Source organism: Dromiciops gliroides, chromosome 5 (assembly GCF_019393635.1).
Source record: "Dromiciops gliroides isolate mDroGli1 chromosome 5, mDroGli1.pri, whole genome shotgun sequence".
Classification (NCBI taxonomy): Eukaryota; Metazoa; Chordata; class Mammalia; order Microbiotheria; family Microbiotheriidae; genus Dromiciops; species Dromiciops gliroides.
Genome location: NC_057865.1, coordinates 261450944 through 261474445, shown reverse-complemented (window position 1 = coordinate 261474445; position 23502 = coordinate 261450944). Strand labels below are relative to the sequence as shown.

Below are 23502 nucleotides of genomic sequence, written 5' to 3'. Positions count from 1 at the left end.
TAACATTTTCTCTCTGTTAATCATTGTCTTTTACCCAGTATACAACTTGATTTTTATAGATCTGTTTACATATTGTCTCTCCCATTATATGGTCAATTCTTTAAGAGCTGGAACTGTATTTTGCCTCTTTTTCTATCCACAGAGCTTAGCACAGTTCCTGGCAAAAAGTTAGTATTTAATAAATGTTTATTGGCTGGTTTTCAAAGGCAACGTGGGAAGAAGAGAAAATAAACTTTTTGTTTGGTTGGTTGGTTGGTTTTTGTTGAGAACCATTTCCTACAGAAAAGTTTTAGCATATCCCAAACTATGTGACTATGGGCAGGTAACTTTATCTTTTGTGTCCCAAGCATTCAGATAAGTTTTCATTCTGGCTTGGTAAAGGCAATTCCCCACTATGGGCACACTATACCTATAAAATTTTAGGTCTAGAAAAGAGAATTTCAGTTTTATGATGTATTAATAAAAGGAAATAGAGGGTAGTGATAGACTTGAACCTTGAGCCATAAGAGTCATGGGTTCAAGTATTACCTAAAATTGTTGTCATGACCACTAGAAGTCAATTAACCTCCTGGTGTTCAGGGTAACTCCCTAGGACTTAAATGGTAGCATTTCCTCATCTGTGAATTCCCTCAGCCAGTATTTCTCAAACTGTGCTACAAGAATCCCTGAAACACACTAAGGATTTTTTAAATTGGTTTTTGTTTTTTTTTGTTTTTTGCTCCAGGGGCAATGGGGGTTAAGTGAGTTGCCCAGTGTCACACAGCTAGTAAGTGTCAAGTGTCTGAGGTAGGATTTGAACTCAAGTCCTCCTGAATCCAGGGCTGATGCTTTATCCACTGCGCCACCTAGCTGCCCCCCCAAGGATTTTTTTAAAAAAGAATGTTGTGTTATTTGTTAATGGACATTAAAAAAATCATTTTAGAGTATTTTACTACAAGGATTCTGCCAATGTTTTCTTTAAACTGAAGGAATTCTACTTTGGAAAAATTTGAGAACCGCTGGTCATAGCACAAAAATAAAATTTTTTAAAAAAGGTCCAATCTTTAAAATCCTATCCACAATGGGAGGAGGAAAGGGGAGATGGAAGAAGATGAAAAGGAGAAGAGGGGAGAGCCTGAATTTGGAGTCATAAACCTGAGTTTTAATCCTAACTCTTTCCTTTATGAAATGGGTGACCAAAGGCAAGACATTTATCCTCTCTGACCACAATTTCCTGATTCCTAAAATAGTGATAGAAACTGACTATCTCCCCTATTTCTTGAGGTGGTTGTAAGGATCAACTCTATGTAAATATGCATTGTAAGCTATAAAAGACTATAATTTTTTATAGTTATTCCAATATCTTCTATTTCAGTAGATTCATGGAAGACAGACTATTTCAAGTAAAAATAAGCAAAAACAGGAGAGGAAAGAGAAAAGGGAAAAGGGATAGAAAGAAAGAGAGGTAGAAGTTGGGGTATAGAGAGACAGAGACAGAGACAGGGAAACAGACAGACACACAAATACACAGAGACAAAGAGAGACACAGAGATAGAAACAGAGACAGAGAGACCAAGAGACAGCCAGAGACAGCCAGAGACACCCAGAGACAGCAAAGGAGCATACTGTTTCTGCCTCGCACAGACAAGTCCCATTTTAGAGACTTTATCACGGTAGTTCTCTGTACCTGATTAATGCGGTCTTTCGAAATCGCGGCGAAGCAAAAAACAGCTCCATTTCACGTGAACTTGACAATATAATGGGGAGAGCATTCCTGTAATTTATTATTGAGATTACCTGGGCAAAGGAGGGCTTGAGAGTCTTTCTAATTAGGAACAGCAGCAGCTGACTCCCCTAAGTGAAGGGAGATTGAGGTGAGGCTGTTGCATGCCTAGGGCAAAGCCAGAGAGGTGCAGCCAAAAAGAAAAAGGAAAAAAAAAAGAAAAAAAGTTCTCTCTGCTACAAAGGGATTTCATTGAGGAAGAATTGTGCTAACTTTGAGTCTACAATATTCTAGAAGTTCCTGATGAAGGGGTTTTGTGAAGGACTATGTAGTACAGACAGATCTCAGAACAAACAGCTTCATCAGTTACTGCTTTTGATCTCCTATTACTTCTAAACTCCACACTCCAAACAATTCAATCCAATAAAAAGGGGCTGTCCCTACATAACCTCTCCCCCCCTCAAAAAAAAAAAGTTCAAATTCCACTGATTGGACAATGCTATGGAACAGGAAAGACAAAGGGAAGGAATGAAGAACTAATTGAATGAAAATCAATTATCTGAAACTTGTGAATATGATGATGATTCACTTTATTACCTACAAGGTATCTATTCCAGAAAGCTTTTTTTAATCAAAAGATCATTCATTAAAACAGAAATAATTGTTAGCAATTCAGAAATTTGCTTGTCTGAGTTTTACTTCTCTAAGACCACCACTCTCTATCTATACATCTTGCAAATTCAAAATAGGTACAAGGAAAAATGTATTTTTCCTCTCTCTTCACTAATGCATTCTCTAGGTTTATCAGTTTTTCTGGCTTACTTAGCAATCAGTGGTTTACTGGCATATACCCTAAGCTTTACCTGGGGGCCCCAAGTATAAGGCAAAGGATTTTGCTTTAACACTGGATGAAATTTTGTATGACATAAAATATTTTCATTGATTAATTTCAATAATCCACATGGTTTTCCTGTGAAATCACACAATAGAATGTAGTAGTTTATAATTAATAGTTTTTGTTATACACAATGCATCATGCTTAGAAATGAGATTTATTTGGAATGTTTTCAGTCCAATTCTTTTGATTAAAAAAAATCACATTTAAGAAACCACAATTGCAGAAGAGAAAAATGATTCTGTTCTTTTGTCATATAATTGTTACACCAATAACCTTGTATGTTTAATTAAAAGAACCATGAAGCACTGTTACTCATAAACTAAATTAGATATTTTTTCCCCTTCTCAATAGTAAGAAGAACTCCTTTTGAGGATGTAGGGTCTTCTGGCTTTATTCACATGGAGTTGCCGTTTGAGGATATAAGGAGTTTTCCTCTTCATTACTTCTTCTTTCTCACGGTTCAGATTGCCAGAATCAAGAACGTCATCTTGGAGTAGCTGTAAGACATACACAATCAGAATGAATCAGGGATAGGATAATTATAATTCCTTATACCTGCATACCATTTTATAGTGCACAAACTCCTTTCATTCAGTGGAGAGAATGCTTGACCTGGAATCAGTAAGACCCTAGTTTAAATCAGGCCTCAGGCACTTACGTTTTTTTATCACCCTACCTTGCCACTTAACCTCTACCTGCCCCAGTTTCCTCATCTGTAAAATCGGGATAATAATAGCACCTACCTCCTAGGGTTTTTGAAAGGAAAATGTGAGATATTTGTAAAGTGTTTTGCAAACTTTAAAGAGCTATATCAATGTTGCTATTATTAACACTATATTAATATATAATATTAATTAATATAATTAATATAATATATAATCATCTCATTCACCCTTCAAAATAACACTCATTTTATAGCTAAGGAAACTAAGAAGCTCTAAGGCTTGATTCAAAGTCACGTGACATGGGGAAGCTAGGACTAGAACACAAGACTCCTGACTGCTAATAAAATATTCTTCCTACTAGAAGCATTACCCCTGTATTTTGTGGTGAGTTCTAAACAGCCCATGTACATCAGGGATATGGCCAGTGATCCTAGAGTCCTTTTCATGTCCTTTTAGTTTAGGTGGCCAGTCCAATATAGAAGAAAATTAAGCACAAGGACTTTTCTTTGATTCATTCAGAGCCCTGGTCAGTTTCTGACAATACTAAAATGTCAACCCATGGGCAAAAAATAAAATGAGTGAATGTTTATAATCTTCCATGGTATGGCTCAGTTATGGAAATAATCTGAAGGTTTATTTTGCTTCAACCCAGTATAATGTTGGGGCCCAAGAACAAGCTTAATCTTTCATTTTGTTTCATTTATTTATTTATTTTTTACTAACATAGTCACAAACTTTTGGAATATCCCAGAACTCAGATTCTTATGATCACTCCAAATCATTTTAGATTTTCTTTGGAATTGAACTAGGGGGGAAAAAAGTTTGTCAAGGTAGTTAAAACAAGAATGAGGAAAACAAATTATACTTCCTCAGGGTAGGACCTTTTCCCCTTTTTATCTTGTTATGCTGGACACCAAAGACAGTACGAAATATGGTAGTCTTATAGGCCCTGAATTAATGGTTATTGAACTGAATATATATTGGATAAGGCATCTCTCCTGTCCATAATTAATGTCACTAGCAGAACCTTCATTTGGTGCTAGGTTCGTTTGTTTGTTTGTTGGGGGGGGGGGGGTGTTCCGTGATGTCACTCTAGCTTCCAGTTATCTCTTCAATGTAATGCATTTCAGGCAAACTGACTTACTTCATGTTTCCCATACATGACCTCTCTGTGTACCTAGCATTTCCTTCACATAGAATTTAAGCTTCTTGAGAACATGATTATTTTATCTTTCTATCACCAAGATATAACATAGTGCCTAGAAACCAATAAATATTTAATAATTTTGACAACTTCATGTGCATTGGATGGAATGGAATTTCATTGATTTCTGCAATGCCTCTTAGCATTTTCTTGACCCGGTACAAAACAGAATGAAATTATTTTGTCTGAGGAAAGAGGGAGAATAAATGAGGAAACTAGGTCAGCCAGGTATAGCCAATTTTTAATGAAGCTATAATATTAGTCTTTTAATGATTGCTTAGTTTTGAACACATTATTTTCATCCCTTTAATTTAATATTACAGAATTTTGTCAAGAATCAAAATCAAGCTTCCTGATCTATGATTTGGAGACCGTTTCCTTGCCCCTTTTCAGTCTTTGGGAACTCTATTTATTTGCTAGAATTTACTCATGATAATTAATAGTGGATTAAAAATCACACCTGCCAGTTCCTAACACTATCCTAAGATGTTAATTTGTCTATTCCTGATGATTTAAACTCATTGAGTGCAGCCAGGTCCTCCCTAACCATCTCCTCATTTATCTTCAGCTTCACCTTTCTGTTAATCATTTTTGTCCTACCCTCCCCAGTCCAAAAATCATCCACCTTGGAAAGAAAACAACAACAACAACAACAACAAAATAAGCTTTTAGTGGTTTGTCCTTCTCACTATCATCCATTACCATAACAGCCCATTAACCCTTAACAATGATTCTGTCTCATTGATTCTGCTCTTGTCTCAAAAAAAAAAGATAAAGATCCATTTTCTGTGATCCCAAATTTTCAATCTCAAATTTGAGTTCATTCTGGATGTTAGTATTTCTGACCCAATTCTTCTAAAACTGTGCTATATTTTAGTGCTCATCTTTATTTATTTGTGCTTAGTCCCATTTCTATACATATCTTTTAAAAAATGATTAGTCAATGAGTTCCCCATTTAACCATATAAGCAGTGTTCCTGTGTTGCCCTCATTATGGGAATTCTTTCTCGTGTTGTCTTCATAATATTACTCTCAGAGACTCCCATGCCTCAAAAATATTAAATCATTGGATGCTACATCCCTTTTTCTGAATGACTTTAAATCACCTCTTTCCAAATCTAAAATGCAAATCAAATTATGTCTGAAATTCTTCTCTATCTCAAATTCCATGATAAATTTGTTACCTGCCCCCAAGATTGCTGCTGGTTCCATTTCAGCAAAAAAAAATCCCACCTTGATGATGAGAAATAGGTTTAGAATAATAGTTCTCCCATATACATCCATTTGAAAGGGGAGATATAGTCATGCATTTTTTTTTCAGCTTTCCTGCTGCTAGCAGGGCAGGGGTTAACCTCCAGCAGATGTCCAGAGAGTTGAAGTCCCTAATTACTTCTGAATTAGGTCTCCATATCAGATATGTGGCATTTTATAAACTACTCATAAAATTCCTCTTTCTGTCTAAGGGTCTTGAGAAATATTTGATAACAAGATTACTACCTTTTCTCTCTCCATTGATCCTCATACAAATGTTTTCATCCCAATTTGCTTTTCTGGTTCCTATATTTTCTCACATGACTATATCTCTTGAATATACAATGATATTCCAGTTAATTTATCTATTGTTTCTCTTAAATATATGATTATATATGTATATATGTGTATGTGTGTATATATATGTGTATATGTATGCTTCTGGAATTTTGTTCTGGTCATTAGTCACATCTTACCATGTCTAAGTGATGCCTGCGAGTTCATATTTGCCTCATTGCATTACGAATTCTCATCACTTTGCTTAGTATTCATATTTCATGCTTTTAAAAATATATATAAACATCTTGTTCTATGGTTTTTATTGCTGGTTCTTTTCTCATGTAAATTACACTGCTTTTCCTGTTCATTTTCCTATGTTACAACTTGGGAAAACTATATTGTATTTTCTCACTTCTTTTCTATCGACTTTATAAAAATCCAGGAAAATATGCTGTTATTAGTCCTTATTAAGTACTCTCCAAAACAAGTGATACATTCTAGAACAGTATTTTGTACATTATCTTAATTATTCTAGTATACATGTATTTCATACGTAAGATAGTAAGTAAAATAGTAGTTGTAGTAATGGTGGTGGTGGTAGTAGTAATGGTAATAGTAATTGTGGCAGTGGTAGTAGTGGTACTGGTGGTGGTTGTTGTAATGGTAGTGGTAATGACAGTGGTAGTGAACATTTAAATAGTGTTTTCATTGCAAAGAATTTTATATATGTTAATTTATTGGATCTTCAGAACAATCCTGTGAAGTATGTGCTACCATAATATTCATTCCTCTGATGAAGAAACTGAAGCAGAAATTTAACCAGGGTCACATAGCTAGCAAGTGTCTGAGACAAGATGTAAACTCAAGTTTTCCCAGCTCCAAGTCCCATACTCTATGGCACCTACCATTAATGAATATAGGAAGGAAGGAAGGAAGGAAGGAAGGAAGGAAGGAAGGAAGGAAGGAAGGAAGGAAGGAAGGAAGGAAGGAAGGAAGGAAGGAAGGAAGGAAGGAAGGAAGGAAGGAAGGAAGGAAGGAAGGAAGGAAGGAAGGAAGGAAGGAAGGAAGGAAGGAAGGAAGGGAAGGAAGGTATGTTCAATGAAGAAATGGATGTTTAGTAAAAGGGGAGGGGAAGAATGTAAATAGTCTACAGCAGTTTTGACTTAGTTCAACATTGGTAAATATATAGGATTTTTGGTAAAAAGTGGTCATTTGAGGAGCATAGAATTTCTCTCCCCTCCTGCTTTTCATTAGTGAGAGGTGAATAAGTTCAAACAAATGAACAGTTCTCTAAGCTTTTGCTGCCAGTATTCTAATCCTTGTATTAATGTGTGAGTCATTTTATAATCTAAACAACTTTCATTTAATGGTCCTTTTTTTAATGTGCTCAGTTGGTGGTGCTATCTCAGAAGAACCTACCATACTTCCCAACTCAGAAAACCTGAAAATGAATTCAGCATCCAAAGGCTCTTCTTCCCAAATGCTATTCATGGTTATTAAGTAGCCACTGTGTTCCTATCTTGGAAGCAATGAGCTGAGGTTGAAGCACACTTGCTTTACAGTGATTAATTGGCAACCCAAGAGTTATGGATTCCCTAGACTAAATCTTGATGGGAAAAGGCCACCATGCATGGCTTATACTTAACGGCACTTTGAATACTTATTTTGATGATATGATGCTCCAATATTTTACAGACAAATTTTTTAAAAGCATTTTAGAAAATATATTTCCAGTTGCTTGCCCAATTTTGGGTAAGAGATTTAATCAAACTTTTTGTGTGTGTGTCTGACAAATGTGGAGATCAATATATTTTCAGTAAATGACTTAATTTAATTTAAAAGATGAGCAACAATAATTGAATAAAATTTTGAAGCAATCAATTTCAACCTGCTGTTACTCCCTATGAGGGGAAGGAGAGTGAAAAAAGTACTCCCAGAAAATACCATTTCCAAACCTTTAGTTTTTCTATACAAAGTCCATAACGCCCCTCCCTGTGCCTTAAATAAGGTTTTTCTTAAATGGTTCAATAATGTGTTAAAATTTTGAAAAAAGGGCTACAATTTTACAGCATTTGTTTTCTTGTCTTATATACCATATATCAGATTATATCTGATAAGACAAATTATGTCTTCCTTTTCTTCTTTTTGAGATATGATGGAGGAGTCTTTGCCAGAAAAAAAAAAATCTATCTTGTTATTTGTCTGTTGCATGACATAGAGTAGAAAACAGAGTACTGGTGAGCGATGGGATTATTAGGAAGACCCACTTGCTTCTTTCCCTGGCTGTGACACATATTAGCTGTGGAGTCAGAAGCAAGTCAGCTAATTTCTCAGTACCTTAGACTACAGCTTCTTAAATTGCGAGTCACTACCACATGGGGGTCATGTAACTGAATGTGGGGGTTGTGGAAGATTTGGCAAGAGTAAAAGGTTATGGGTGCTTATTTTATATACCTATATACCTAGAGTCATGTAAAAATTTCTCAGGTGAAAAGGGGTCACAAGTGGAAAAAGTTTAATAAGCCCTGCCTTAGACAACTCCCTAAAACTATACATTTCAGAGAAACTGCTGATCTGCATCTAGAGAGTTAAGAGAATACTGGGAGTTCTCACCAAAAATAAAATAGCTATGGCTATGGCTCTCATAGCCCCACCCTCCCTGCAACAATTTACAAAAGGAACATTTTGGATTAAAGGACTGGGGAAATTGAACATCACTTTGAATCAAGGAATGGCTAAATTAATTGACAAAATGACAATTAATCATGTCTACAAATTTTCTTCCTAAGAATTTCTGTTCTGTATGCCTTAATGAGAATGCTGGAAGTGATCCTGCTGTCTTTCCTCTTTCCCTCTGTGACAGATTAGGAAAATTACTAATGATAGTTCACTGTGAATACTGTGACTAACATAAACCTCACATATGAAAGATGATGGATAATCATCACAGCTGTCAATCTGAAAGACTATTTCATTCTCCTTCCCCAGCCCACCATAGAAAGAATGAAAGAAAAAAGTTTCTTTTACTTGTCAGGGTTTTATTTCCCCATAGCATTCAATTAAATTATTTATTAAGCACAACCTAAGTGAAGAGTGAGGGGCAACATGTTTTAGACCAGGGCTTCTTAAAATTTTTCCACTAATGACCCCTTTTCAGCCAAGAAATTTTTCTTTGACCTCAGGTATATAGGTATATAAAATAGGTATACATAACCTTTTACTGTTGTCAAACTTTTTGTGATACACCCTCATTCAGTTACATGACCCATATGGGGCCATGACCCTTTAAGAAGCTAGGTTTTAGACTATAAGGAGTTTGTCTCGGAGCCAGGAAGACATTGGGTCAAGATCTGCATCTGATATATGCTGAATGAGTGAACTTGGGTAAATTGCTAATCCTTTCATTTCCAAGGTGATTAAAACTAGAAGTCACAGGGAAGGTGCTAATCTCCATTGGCAGAGGGAAATGCTCACTGGGAGTTCTCTACTTCAGCAATGAAATCTTATGTTCTCCTATCCTTGTGTACAAAGCACTGTGTGCTAGGCTGGGAGGGCGGGGGTCAATTCCCATTACCAAGTACTATACATTTTACTGGCCTTTGATGATGACCTTTCCATATCAAGCCGGCCCCAAACTGTCCACTTTAGGTAGTTAAAAGTATCCAGTAATCCCTTCACTCCCTTAGTGGGCATCAGGCAGTCAATCTATAGTGTCCCTATTTTAGAGATGTGGAAACTGAGGCACGGAGAGGTTAAGTAATTTTCCCAGGATCACAAAATGTCTGAGGTAGGATTTGAATTCTGGTCTTGCTGACTAAAAATCCATTGCTATATCTGCTATTGCAATATTCAGTATGCTATGAGATCAGGAAGCTGTTTTATCTATGGCTAAGTAGGATTCTAGACTTCAAATGATTTGTTCTAGGCATAAGGTTAGAAATTAAATTACATCATTGCAAACATACTTTATAATCAAAAACTTCTGGTTAGCATCTCTAAATGGTATATTTGATGTAGGAATTATTAAATACAATTATCTAGACTGATATTGTACAGCTGTGTCCAGTAATATTGAGAAAAAATTGTTGTTTTTTTCCTGCTGTAACTAATTGTTACTTCTATAGGTACTTATTTATTACAAGCAACAAACCTAAAAATGGACTCCTCCTTCTACTCCTCCACAATTCCATTTCTGTTGGGTTTTGTTTGTTTGTTTGTTTATTTGTTTGTTGTTTTTGACAATGAGGCAAAGAGAGTTAAGTGACTTGCCCAGGGTTACACAGCTAATAATTGTCAAATGTCTGAGGACAGATTTGAACTCAGGTCCTCCTGAATCCAGGGCCAGTACTTTATCCACTGGGCCAGCTAGCTGCCCCTCCATTTCTGTTTTACAGAAGCCCTGGCTCCCCACTTATTCTGAGCTCCTAGCCTGAACGCTCTGAATCATGAGGACTGATTTGTGTTAACTACTCAGCCTGAGGTTGAGAAATGTTGTGTTTTATTAGTTCGCCCTTCTGTTTGTTTTGGAAAACACTAATTTAGATATTTCCCTTCAGTTCTGAATAATGAATAATATTCTATATTTGAGTAGGATTGAGTGTACTGAGGTTAACAGTAGTTGCTGGAAATATGTGAAATTCATGCTCAATTGAAATTGGATGCCCTATTTTGAGATGTACTAATTGTTATTCAGATTGTATTTGTCTAATAAATTATTATAATAATTGAAATCATTCCTACTGTGAAGTTATTAATAGATGACCAAAAATGATTCCATGGTTGTTGACAAAAATGCGTCTTGGATTCCCTAAGATTCTTTGGCCACAGAAAAAATTCTTCCTTGAGTGTGAATTAAATAAATTAATATGCATTAAATCTCCATTGAAACGCACCCTTCGAAATTTAGAGGGAAATATTTTACTCAACCCCCCAAATTTAAAATGTACTTTGATGTTTTCCAGAATTGGGAACCTACATCATTCAACTCCAACATTTGTAAGTCTTGCTATTATGCTACTTATCAGAAGTAGAGGGAAATCAATACAAAAAACAAAACAAAACAAAAAACAAACAACAACAACAAACAAAAAAACTATCTTTGCTTTCCATGTCTTACCTCCCAATGCTGAAAGGCTCTGCTGTGACATATTTTCTGGAGTTGGTAGATGGTCAGCATTGCTTCCAAATGAAAGCCATCCAAAGCAGAGAACTGTCTTCTTAAAAGAAGTTCATCTTCACCAGCCTCCCCTGTTTCTTCAGCTTCGCTGTTTAAGTTATTGACTAGGTTGCAAACATTCAGCAGGGTTGTTTTCCAGTGAGGAGATCTTATGATTTTACTCATCTGCAATAGGTAAAAGAATATATAATATGGAAGGTTCCATCTTCATATTGGTTTTACAATCAAGAAATGGGTAAATTAGCAATAGGTTTAAGTTTGACAATTTAAGCAAACTACTATTTTCTTATGTTCGATTCTGGTATTAAAACCACAATCATTGGGTTACCACATCTAAAGAGCTAGGAAGGACCTGAAAAATTATCTTCTCAGTCCAACATCCTCATTTCACTAATGAGGACACTGATATCTCAGTGTTAATGATTAAAAACTGTTGCTAAGCAAGGGAATGATTAATTATTTTATCTTCTGCAGTCTTTCTAAAGAAATATTGTTTGAAGAATTTTCTAAAGTCATGATTACACGAGAATACATTTTGAAGTTTGTCTACTTTAATATTTTAGAAATTTAATGCCAATTAGTCTTCTAGCAGCTACACTTGAATATATAGATAAAAAGAAAGGGAAGGCATGTAGCTCCAATGACCATCTTTATCCCCTGAAAGACAAAATCATCAACTAAGTTGTGAGATATGAATAGGAATGGCAAATTAGGGACCTGACCTATAGGATTCTAGAGTTGAAATAGATTTTAAATAGAAAACATTCATAGTAACTAATTAATATTATAATAATATAATATATACTAATATATCATTGTTGCAACAGCAACAACTAGCACTTCACATATATTCTCATTTGATCATCAATTCATTTTGATCAATCATAGAATTGAAACGAGAAGCCAAGTTCTACAGATGATGTCATTCCTGTTTTATAGATGAGGAAACTGAGGCTCAGAGAGCTTAAGTGACCTGAGAGGCAGGTAGGAGGAGGTGCCCAAGTGCACAGAGGGCTGGGCCAGGAGTCAGGAAGACTTGAGTATACATTTGTCTTCAGATTCTTGCTAGCAGTGTGACCTTGAGCAAGTCACTTAATCTCTGACTGCCTCAGTTTACACATCTGTGAATGGGGGATAATAATAATACCTACCTTTCAGGGTTGTTGAAAAGTAAAATGAGATCATGTTTGTAAAGTGCTTTGCAAGCCTTATGTCACTATCTAAGTGCTATGGACATACAACAAGAAATTACCAGATCTGAAATCAAAACACAGATATTCCTGACTCTGAGTCCAGCACTCTATCCACTGCTCATAAAAAAAGAAGGCATTAGAATGAGATAACCCCCAAGTAATTCCTGTCTAATCTTATGGCCCTAGGAGGTTACCTGCATGCAAAAGCCCCATGGCATACTAGAGAGAAAACCATTCTGGGAGGAAGTAAGACCTCCAGGATGGAGCCCTGACTCTAACACTTCCTGACTATGTATCCCTGAATAAGTCCCTCAAACTTTGAGTATTCAACGCAACTTCCTAAGACTAGAAATTGAAGATGAGGTGGTGACCTGCATTGGTGGAAAAAATGACCTGCCGTGGGAGTTCCCAAGTCCAGTCCTGATCTTATTATCCTATGAATACTAGTAATATTACTGGGATTAGTAAGTATGAATGCTACTAATTATACTCATTAACCATTAATAATATTGACAGGATCAACTATTCTCACTGCCTTGAAAAAAGCTTACTAGAGAAGCAGGTGCTTTACAGAAGTGTTCTTTTTTTGTAACATAATGTGGTATTAGACAGAGTACAGACATGTGTTCCTCAATCCTCAAACACCTTCAGAATAAACAGTACTGCTACAAACAAATCCTCACCCTGAGGATCTTCAGGAAATCAGGTCTTGCAAAACAGATAAGGTACAGTAAGAAAAATAGATGTTATGGTTTTATTATTTAGTCACTACAAATTCATGCATCATTTTTAAAAAGTGACAGCCTCTCATTTTCTGTACCTTCTAGCAAGTAATAAAAGCATGTATTTAGAACAGAAATGCTGATAGAGTCAACAGAATGAATATGTGTTCTAAATTCAGAGCAAGTAACTAAGGAAATATTGAAAAGTCATAAATGTTCCATTGCATATTCTAGTCCAATAGCTAGAGAATTAACCCAAATCAATTCAACTGACCAAACACTTCTTAAGCATACACCATGGGCAAAAACACTATCCCCAATTGGGAGGGATATAATGACTTTAAAATAGAATCTTCTATTCCTGCAAGTATATTTCATTCTGCTTTATTGCCATGATAATGATAGATAAGAGCCAAAGGCAGTATAATAACAGTCATGGTAACTGAAGGACTGTGGGCAACTAGGTACTGTAGGGGGCTAGGTAGCTCAGTGGATAGAGCTTCAGGGATACAGTCAGGAAGACCTAAGTTCAAATCCAGCCTTAGACAGTTACTAACTGTGTTACCCTGGACAAATCACTTAACCCTGTATGCTTCAGTTTACTCATGTGTTAAATGAGCTGGAGAAAAAAGTGACAAACCACTCTAGTATCTTTGCCAAAACAGACAAATGGGGTCATAGAGAGTTGGACATGACTGAACAACAAAAGCTGGAGGACTATCTCCACATAAGGAGATCTCATCATTTTTTATAGCATCAATACCTATCTACTTTAAATGCTTTCAGTGATCAGATTCTACGATAACCATCCTTCTTTTTCCCATAGGAAATAGCTTTTAAAATGTCACTCTGAATAAACTATTTAAGGAAGTGGCTTAACTTCATGTCTAATTGAAGTCCCCATTAGTCCTTACTTTTGTTGGTTTTATTGTTAGTCATCTATAATCAGTGTCAAAAGCAGGAGAAAAAAAGAATAGAGCTTTAAAAACAACTAAAAATCAAAAAAAGTTATCCTTTCCAAAGTAAATATATATTTTTAAGTTTTAATTTTAATTGTCCTTCATATTGACAAATATGGTAGTCTTGAGACTGTGCTATATTGTGAAAAAACAGAATACATATAGGGCTATATTCTAGGGAGGATAAAATTATTCCTGGTTTTGGAAAGTCTACCTCGTACCTTAAAAACTGGCCAAATTGGAAAGTTGTCATTCTAATAGAATAGAAGCTCTCTGAGGCCAGACAATGCATTATTTTGGTCTTTCTTTTCCCTTCTACTTACAACAGTGCGTGACACGTAGTAGATGCTTTTTTTTTTTAAGTGAGGCAATTGGGGTTAAGTGACTTGCCCAGGGTCACACAGCTAGTAAGTGTTAAGTGTCTGAGGCCAGATTTGAACTCAGGTACTCCTGATTCCAGGGCCGGTGCTCTATCCACTGCACTACCTAGCTGCCCCCAGTAGATGCTTGATAAAGGTTTCTTAAATTTACTTGAAATAGTATAACCAAAAATGCTTTAGTCTAGGAGTTAGAAGACCTGGGTTTTATATCACCTATGGACCCTATGACCTTGTGCAATTCCCTTAAGCTCTGTTTATTCCTCTACAAAATGGGAATGAAGCTGGCAAACCACTCGAGTATCTTTGCCAAGAAAATGGGGTCATGAAGATTTGGACATGACTGAAAGAACTGAACAACAACAAAAATGAGGATGAGAAACATGGTGTCATAGAGGATAGGTATCTGACCTTGGATTAAGGACGTTTCTGCCTCTGATACCTACTGGATTGTGGTCAAATAATTTACTTTTTCAGTACCCCAGGAATAAAGTAGGCATATATATATATATATATATATATATGTGTGTGTGTGTGTGTGTGTGTGTGTGTGTGTGTGTACACACACATATATATATACATACACACACACACACACATATATATATATAAATGATAATTTTAGTACAAAATGAAGGAGGGGAAGGAGAAGAGTGCAGAGGGAATGTGTTAGAATTTGATTGTTAATAATTTTGAAAGGTTCCTGTTCTAACCATCTTCTTACATTTTCAGGTCCCTCACGGTAATTTTAGTTCACCTTTTCATACCAGGGGTTAACTAACAAACAGTACAATCTGGTCTAACCACAGTTCTATTCTAACACCTCATCTTTCAGTCTAATGAGACCTTATTAAGTATTTCATCCAGATGACATGAATAGGAGGTTCATAAATTTGAAAGGATAGGAGATATTGAAAATGAAATTAATTCCTTTTAAAATGCTTAAATTGCTGACAGCTGCCTGAAAATAAGCAAAATATAGATTTTGATGGCAGTCTCCTTGGGTTTGATTTTAAATACTTCCAGGTTATATATCTATTTGTGTGGAAGTCATGCAGTTGTTTTCTACATTTAAAACAAAATTCTAACAATGAAATTATCTTTTCAGGTATCTAAATCAACAAATATATTGTGAGTGGGTTTCATGGTGTATAAAATGACTTTGCTCCCCGCACCTCTCTTTTCCACTTCAACATCTCCTACTAACTTATTTTATCAAGTGTTTGTTTCTTTTTTATTTGCCTGCTCAGGATGGAGTCATCATATGGCTTCCTTTTCCAACTTCCTAATTTTGATGGATGCCTTTGTAATTACAAATTTCTATTAAACACATTGACCCCCTCAAAAAAAAAAGATTTTCATTGAATCAGGTTAGAAATATGATTTAGGTTAACAAGAAACATGGAATAGAGATATTTTGGGGTTTTGTAAAAATGTTTCCTGAAGGAATAAATTTGAATATTGCTTTTATGTTTGTTCAAATAAGGAGTTAAGCATCTTTTCAGCCAAAGGTTTGTCTGAAGAACAAAAACAAAATAAAACAGGCAATAACAACCCCAGTGATAACAAAATAAACATTTAAAACCAAAATTAACTCTTCAACTATAAAAACTAATGTGGTCATTGTCCATTCTCTTCAAAAAATAATCCCAAGTAAGTAGTATTGGTAAAATTAAAGGTTTCCTGAAAAATAAAATGAAAGGGTTTGATCATATGATCTTTAAAATGTCTAGTGTTCCATGATTCTTTGAAATAGAAAAAGTCATAGAATAGTAGATTTAGACTTTGCATTTCATTCAATTCAATTCGTTTTTTTTTAATTCCTGTTATATGATAGGCACTGTGCTAGTTTCTAGGGATACAAAAGGGGGGGGCTAAATGAGGGGTAAGCCCTGTCCTCAAAAAACTTACTTGTAATCTACTTTTTTCTTTTCTTTCCTTTCCTTTCCTTTCCTTTCCTTTCCTTTCCTTTCCTTTCCTTTCCTTTCCTTTCCTTTCCTTTCCTTTCCTTTCCTTTCCTTTCCTTTCCTTTCCTTTCCTTTCCTTTCCTTTCCTTTCCTTTCCTTTCCTTTCCTTTCCTTTCCTTTCCTTTCCTTTCCTTTTCTTTTCTTTTCTTTTCTTTTCTTTTCTTTTCTTTTCTTTTTGTGGGGCAATGCGGATTAAGTAACTTGCCCAGGGTCAAGCAGCTAATGTGTCAAGTGTTTGAGGCTAGATTTGAACTCATGTCCTTTTTTGTTTATAGTTAAGGAAACTACAATAAACAGGTTCAGTGACTGACTTGCTGAGGATCTAATCATACAAGTTACTGAGGTCAAATTTGAACTCAGATCTTCATGACTCAAAGGCCAGAGAACTTTCCACTGTGGTAGCACCTACCTGCCTCAATATCAGAGGATCTTGGGTTTTGAGCTGGAAAGGAAATAGCCTCAGAGGCTATCTAATTAAATTCCTCCACCCCTCACCCTGTTGCTGGATCAATATCATATACTATAAGGCACACACTATAAGAACATTGAGCTAAATGGAAACACATTCCTCTGAATTTATCCTTCCATATCAATTAGATCTAATCAAGAAATATATATTCACTAGTCATCTCTGATGGATTTCAAATCAGTTTCTCTGAGAAGGTACAGAGGAACAAATAATTCATCATCTTTATGTTAGAAAAGTTATGCTTATCAAGTCATGGACTCACAGATCAAATGAAGAGATCTACCAGATTCCAAAACACTCACCTAGGTGGTGTAGGGGATGTCAGAAAGTCCCGAGTGTGAATCCTGATACTATGTAACCCTGGGCAAGTTAAATAACCTTCATTTGTCTCAACTGACTCATCTGTCAGTGGGGATAATAATAGTGCCTACCTCCCAGGATTATTGTGATCTTAAATAAGATAAGATTGCAAAGTACTGTAAAAAACTTAAAACACTCTGTAAGTGCTGGCCATTGTTTACTATTATTATTTGTTTAAAAAGAAGTCTCTAGCTTTTTAAACACTGAATTTTAGATATATGACCAATCTCCATCCTAGTCCTACCCTTTGTTCTTTTGGCTCCAAGAGACCTGAGAGATGATCTTGACTGGATTATGGACCTAAAATATGGTGGGCACTCCCCCTCCTAACCCCCAGAAAGAATACTATTAGTTTTGAGTCAGTAGCCCAGAGTTCTACCTTCTTTGGTGTCATAATTCAGTCAGGGCTATCTCTCAGCCCCCTGGTGTTAAAAGTGTTCCTTTGGTTTAGACCCTCATGACTGAAACCATCTTGTGGTACAATATTGGGAAATATTGTTCTTTTGATATTGGTTTTGACCTCCCCATAGGGATATTAGTTATTATATTTTTGCCCACTGTTAGTCCAGGAGCCAGTATTGTTCTTAGATTCCTATACACCAAGCACTATTTTATCCTTTGATATAAACTCTTGGAGGGCAGAGACTATTTCAGAACTTGGGTACTTAGCGCAGATACATAATAGGTGCTTAATAAATGCTTTGTGATTGGTTCAGACCTAACGCCACGTTCTGGAGAAAAACTTAGTGATTACTCCCTCTGCCCAGTTAATAGTTCTCCTTGTCCTGTCTAAGTTGTCCTTGCACTATATATATTTGTGAACCTGTTGACTCCTCCCCCTCTAGAAAATATGTCTTTCAAGTGTAGAAGTTATTTCATTTGTGTCCCTTTCTCCTGCGTTTAAAACACGGCCTGACACATCAAAAGTACTTAATTATCTCAATTGAATTGCCTTCCTTACTCAAATATGTGAGGCCCACAGGAAACACCAGTGAGTTCTAATTGCAACATGTTGGAATAATCTCAAGAACAAGCAATACTCAGTGTTGGATGGCCCACTAATAGGACAACAAATTATTTAAGTCCATAAATATTCTCATTTATTAGAATAATTATTAATAATAATAGATAATAGGGGCAACTAGGTGGCACAGTGGATAGAGCACCAGCCCTGGATTCAGGAGGACCTGGGTTCAAATTTGGCCTCAGACCCTTGACACTTACTAGCTGTGTGACACTGGGCAAGTCACTTAACCCAATTGCCTCACAAAAAAATAATAATGATAATAACAATAATAATAATAATAGATTATAAAGTTGTAGCTAACATTTATATACTGCTTACTATGTGTCAGGAACTATGCTAAGCACTTCAGAAATACTATCTCATTTGATCCTCATAACAACCCAGGGAATTAAGTGCCATTATCATCCTCATTTTACCAATGAGGAAGTTGAGGCAAATAAAGGATAAGTGGATTGCTCAGGTCATGCAACCAGGCTGAGGTCAGACTTACATTCAGGTCCTCCTAGTAGTAGGCCCAGCAGACTAACCACTGTGTATTTCTTAATACATTTAGCATAAATAATATTAAGCACCTACAAGTAGCACAGTTCCTCTTGTATTAATCATTCAACAAGCATTTATTAAGCTCTTATGATGTACCAAGCATTGGGTCAAGCACCGGCATGCAGGTGCTTGCTGGATTTATTGATCTGGAAGAGGCAGTATAGAGAGCAGCAAATATAAAATCAGAGAACCTGGTTTTGTTTACTGACTGCAACTTTCTTTCTGTGTGACCTTGGACAGGTCACTTAACATTGTCTAGATCTCAGCTTCAGAGTGACTAGGTTTGTACTGGATGGCCTCTCAGCTCCTTTTCAACTCTAGATGAATGATCTATTGGGTTCAAATTCTGAGTCTGTCTAACTGTATGACTTCAGTAAGTTTCCTTTCCTCTCTGGGTCTTAGTCTTCTCATATGTCATTCATTGGACTCATTGACCTCTATGGTCTCTTCAAGATACTTTGAACAAACATTTCTAGTTGAGCTCCATTAATTTGTCAACAAGAAGGCTAAGCACATATGACTTGACCTGTTGCTGAATCACCAGTTAACGAGGGAGACACAGGCCTGGTATTATAGGTCTCCTCATGTTTACTTCAGTGGCCATTTGACTCTGCTATGCTGTCTCCTCCCACTGTCCACCATTTTTTATTCTGGAGATATGTAAGCCATTTGCTGTTTCCCTCATATAATCTAAAAACTGTCCAGTTAGTTTTCATTTGAGCCTTTTAATTGAGGTTAATAAACCTTTCATCAAGCCTAATCTCATAAGCGTGGAAACACATTTTTCCTTCAGTGACTTAACCTCTTTCTCAAGAAATCAAATTTGACCATTTAATTAAAACAACTCTCCGATGAGTGAGAGTCATGCTAGCCTTCTCTGCGTCACGTCAACACCTTTACACTTCCTTTGAACTCAAGGAAAATCTTTCAGAACAAGGAAATGCTTCAAAATGAACTTTTAGGTCTAGCCTGGAAGTGATTACCATCTGAAAGGGTAACCATGTTCATAATGAAAGGACCTGTGTTCAACAGCCATTGACTGGAGGAAAGAAAAAAGGATTACCTTTGATGTGTACATATTGGTCAATAAATCTGCTTCCAGTGCTTTCATTTCCTCTTCTGAATCTGAAAGGGGGGAAAAAAAACACCTGTTTATCATCAAATATTAATTAACTAGATCATACAGGTTCCATGATCATCTTAGAAAGTTTTGGTTGGGTTTGATATTTAAAGAGGCCAAGATTTAAGCAGGGACTGAGATTCTCTTCTAAATGAGGAAGAAACAGAGACGGACATAGACAGAGATGGAGTGAGGGAGAGAAACAGAGAGAGACGGAGACAGAGAGACAAAGAGAGAGAGATGGACAGTAAGAAAAAGAGAGAGATAAATACAGGATCAGAGCTAGAGAGGAAAGACACAGAGAGACAGAGTTAGAGAGAGACTACCTTTTTAAGATAATAGGGATCTAGATTTGTCAAAACTCATTAAAAATCAGCATGTAAGGTTGTTAAATAAGACATTGGGTTAAAGCTATTTTCCTAAGTAATTTCTGTATCTTCCATATAGCATTTGGGTCATACATGCTATATATTTCAAATTTTTTCTGTAAATATAGCCATGTATTTGATCCATATCAAGTATGTAAGCTATATCTGAAGACTGTCATTATTCATTTTAAAGGTGTCGTGCTATCAGAGAGCTAGGGCTGGAAAGGTCCAAGTGGTCAGCTAACCCAGAGCTCTTATTTCATAAAAAAAAAAAAGAAGCAGAGGCCTAGAAGGTCAAATGCCTAGTCCCAGGTCACACAAACAGTATAGTCATAGTGCTGGGATTTGAAATCAGGTCCTCTAGTTCTAAACGCATTTCTGTTGTCAAAATCCTGACCATCTGTGCTGCCTCACCTCTAAATTATAGTTTGAAAATCCATGATGTGTAAATCCAATAGAAAGTCTTACAATTAGAACACAGTCCAGTCAGCAGGCTAGTTGTTCACTGAACTTTTGAACACAGGGTACAATGATTTTGCTGAATTCAAATATTATTTTAGACTTGAGTGTACATTTTGAAGCAATCGATCCTTTCCTGCAATGGGGTGGTAATGGGCACATTCATTCAGGAATGTAAAATTAAGGGGGAGAGGGGGAGGGGAAGAACTGGTTGTACATTCATGTCTGAATGAACTTGAAAACTAATTTCTATAATCCTTATAATAACCACTCTGTGCTCTCGTGGATTTTTTTTAAATGAAGAACATTTAAACAGGTCTCTTGAAGTTTTTAGTTTTTTTTTGAGTAAACTAACAGAGCTCTATAGGAAAAAAAACTACTATACTAATTCATCAACACTGTTCTATGTTTTCATTTTAAGACAAGCTAGATTCAGTGAATAAATGACTGATGCCTTTTATCTCATCATATATACACAAAAAGGCTGAACAGATGCATTAAGCTTGGATAAACAATTTGATAACAGGCTTTACTAGGATGTGTCACTTTTCCAAGGAGAGAAGATTGTGTTCCCTTAGGGACTGCATTTTACATTATTTATTTCCCTAAAGAAAATATAGACAAATATCATAAGCCATCTTTAAATGGTCCATCCCTAAAACCCATAAATCAGGAATGATTATAAAAGGTAGTTTCAGATGTATTAGACAAAGTACTTAATTAAGCAACAGCCATCCCTTTCAAAAGATAGTTTTACTATATCTTTCATCTTTTATCTTTCTTACTATGTGGTAAGAGTGAGTGTATCATATCAGAAAAATAAAGCTTTATTAAATTAGACCCATTTCTCCTATAAATGTTAAATCACTATTATGAATAAATAAAATATTTCTTGTTGAAAACATCTCTATTCTGTTATAGTAATTCTTAAATTGCAGATAGAAACATAACATAAAGTGGAAGTTAGATTCCATAAACTTTTAAACCTATCAGCTATGCAGGAAAAAAAAAAGCTAAAATCTGAAAATATGTGCTTTTGAATATCATATGCTATCTTCTAATGGTCTATGCCTGAAATAGATACACACACACACACACACACACACACATATATATTTGTCTGTGTGTATGTTTATGTATGTGTATACACACACATATATATATATACATGTATACATATATGTATATAAAATGGTTTATCTCAGAAGACTGTTTTAGATTTAATTGGCAAAGTGTTTAAGTAATAACCAGTCCTTTCAAATATAATTTGACTATGCCTTCATCCCACATAACTATGTGGTAATATCCTATTGCTAAGAATGTCTGAAATTGACATATACTTTCTCAGATCTTTTTCATGCTTATTTCTGCAAGCATCTTTGACTAGGCAAAGATTTAAAGGGCCACTCTCTATTGTAAACTTACCCTCCATGAGATGGTTCTAAGGTAACATTCAACCAGCAATATCTTTCCTGTTGCCTCTACTCCCAAATACTAAATACATAAGAATATATCAGTTTTATCCTTTCTACTAAAGAAAATAATAATAGGGCTACTGATTTTTCCTTGATATAGTGCCTTCTAGGGCAAATAGAAAAACACCACTTTTTTAAAAAAATTCTCTAATATGGTACAAAAATTGCTCAATTTGTAAAGATATGTAGTTTGTTATATGTCATAGAAATCAAAATGTATAAGTCTCTAATATCAGATGCAATAATCATTCTTGGTAATCACAAATCACCATTCACTATTATCCACATATTCACTAGTATGTGTGTAACATTTTTGCACATTGCTGATCATAAAGGAGAGAAAAGATGAAAGCATAAATAAGGATGATAGTTAAGCATCTTAATTTACTGATGAGTGTCCACTAGGCTTGACAGGTACTACCTCTGCACTCTCAATTGCAAAAAAAAAAAAAAAAAAAAAAAGCCTGATTTAGCCTTATTCTTTCAGTGTTGAAGTTTTAAAAAGTGTCGAGCTGTATTTTCATCTATCACACTGGCACCAGCTTTGCAGATTTTAAAAGGAAATATTCATGTCCTTCCCCATCTTCACAGATAAATTAAGCAGACATTTACACTATATCTCCATGTGGAACAAAACAGGAATAAGTCAAAAATTCTTCTCTCTGGGTGCATTAAGATAGCTTGTAGAAAATCGTATTTTAAAACAAGATTATTTTTCACTTAGCAAAGAGCAGCTGAGCTTACCTGAGCACAGACTCTGGGAGGTAAAAGCCAGAAACATCATGCAGACCAGCTGAATTCTCATTCTTGCCATCATCCTTTAGCCTTCTAATAAGTAAAGTCCATAAATAGTAGAGAGGAGTGAAGCTGCAAATGAGTCTCTCTCTCTTTTCCTATTGCCTTCAGCTGACTTTGAAAGTGACTGAACCATGAGGGGAGCTCTGGACGATTCCCTATATATACATAAGCAGTGGGATGATGTCACAAATGTACAGGGATTATCTCTTTGTGAAATGCCCTCCTTCAAGTCCTCCCCCTTCCCTTTACACTTCCTCCTCCCCCTCCTTCTCTACCTCCCCTCTCCTCCTCCACAGATGAACCTTGAGTGAGACTGATGCTATTCACTAATTGTATTGCTTTACATTTCTGACGCACTCAGGAGCCATTCAAAATTATTGCCATGTAGGGCAAACTGGCCCCCTGAGCAGGAAAGCTAATAGCAATTTGGCCTCTCTCTTCCACCTATTACTGTCCCCTCCAAAAAGTTTTCATTTTTTTTCTTTCCACT

The 23502-nt window shown here is 35.9% G+C and overlaps 1 protein-coding gene across 1 annotated transcript; it reads right to left on the bottom strand.

Moving 5' to 3' along the window:
• Positions 1-2275: 2275 nt before the first annotated feature.
• Positions 2276-23221, bottom strand: NTS (neurotensin). Its single transcript, XM_043967304.1, has 4 exons — positions 22959-23221; positions 19856-19917; positions 11116-11340; positions 2276-3097 (listed from the first exon to the last, which is right to left on the bottom strand). The coding sequence occupies exons 1-4, from the start codon at positions 23029-23031 to the stop codon at positions 2945-2947; spliced, it is 513 nt and encodes a 170-aa protein (XP_043823239.1). The 5' UTR covers positions 23032-23221; the 3' UTR covers positions 2276-2944.
• Positions 23222-23502: the final 281 nt, after the last annotated feature.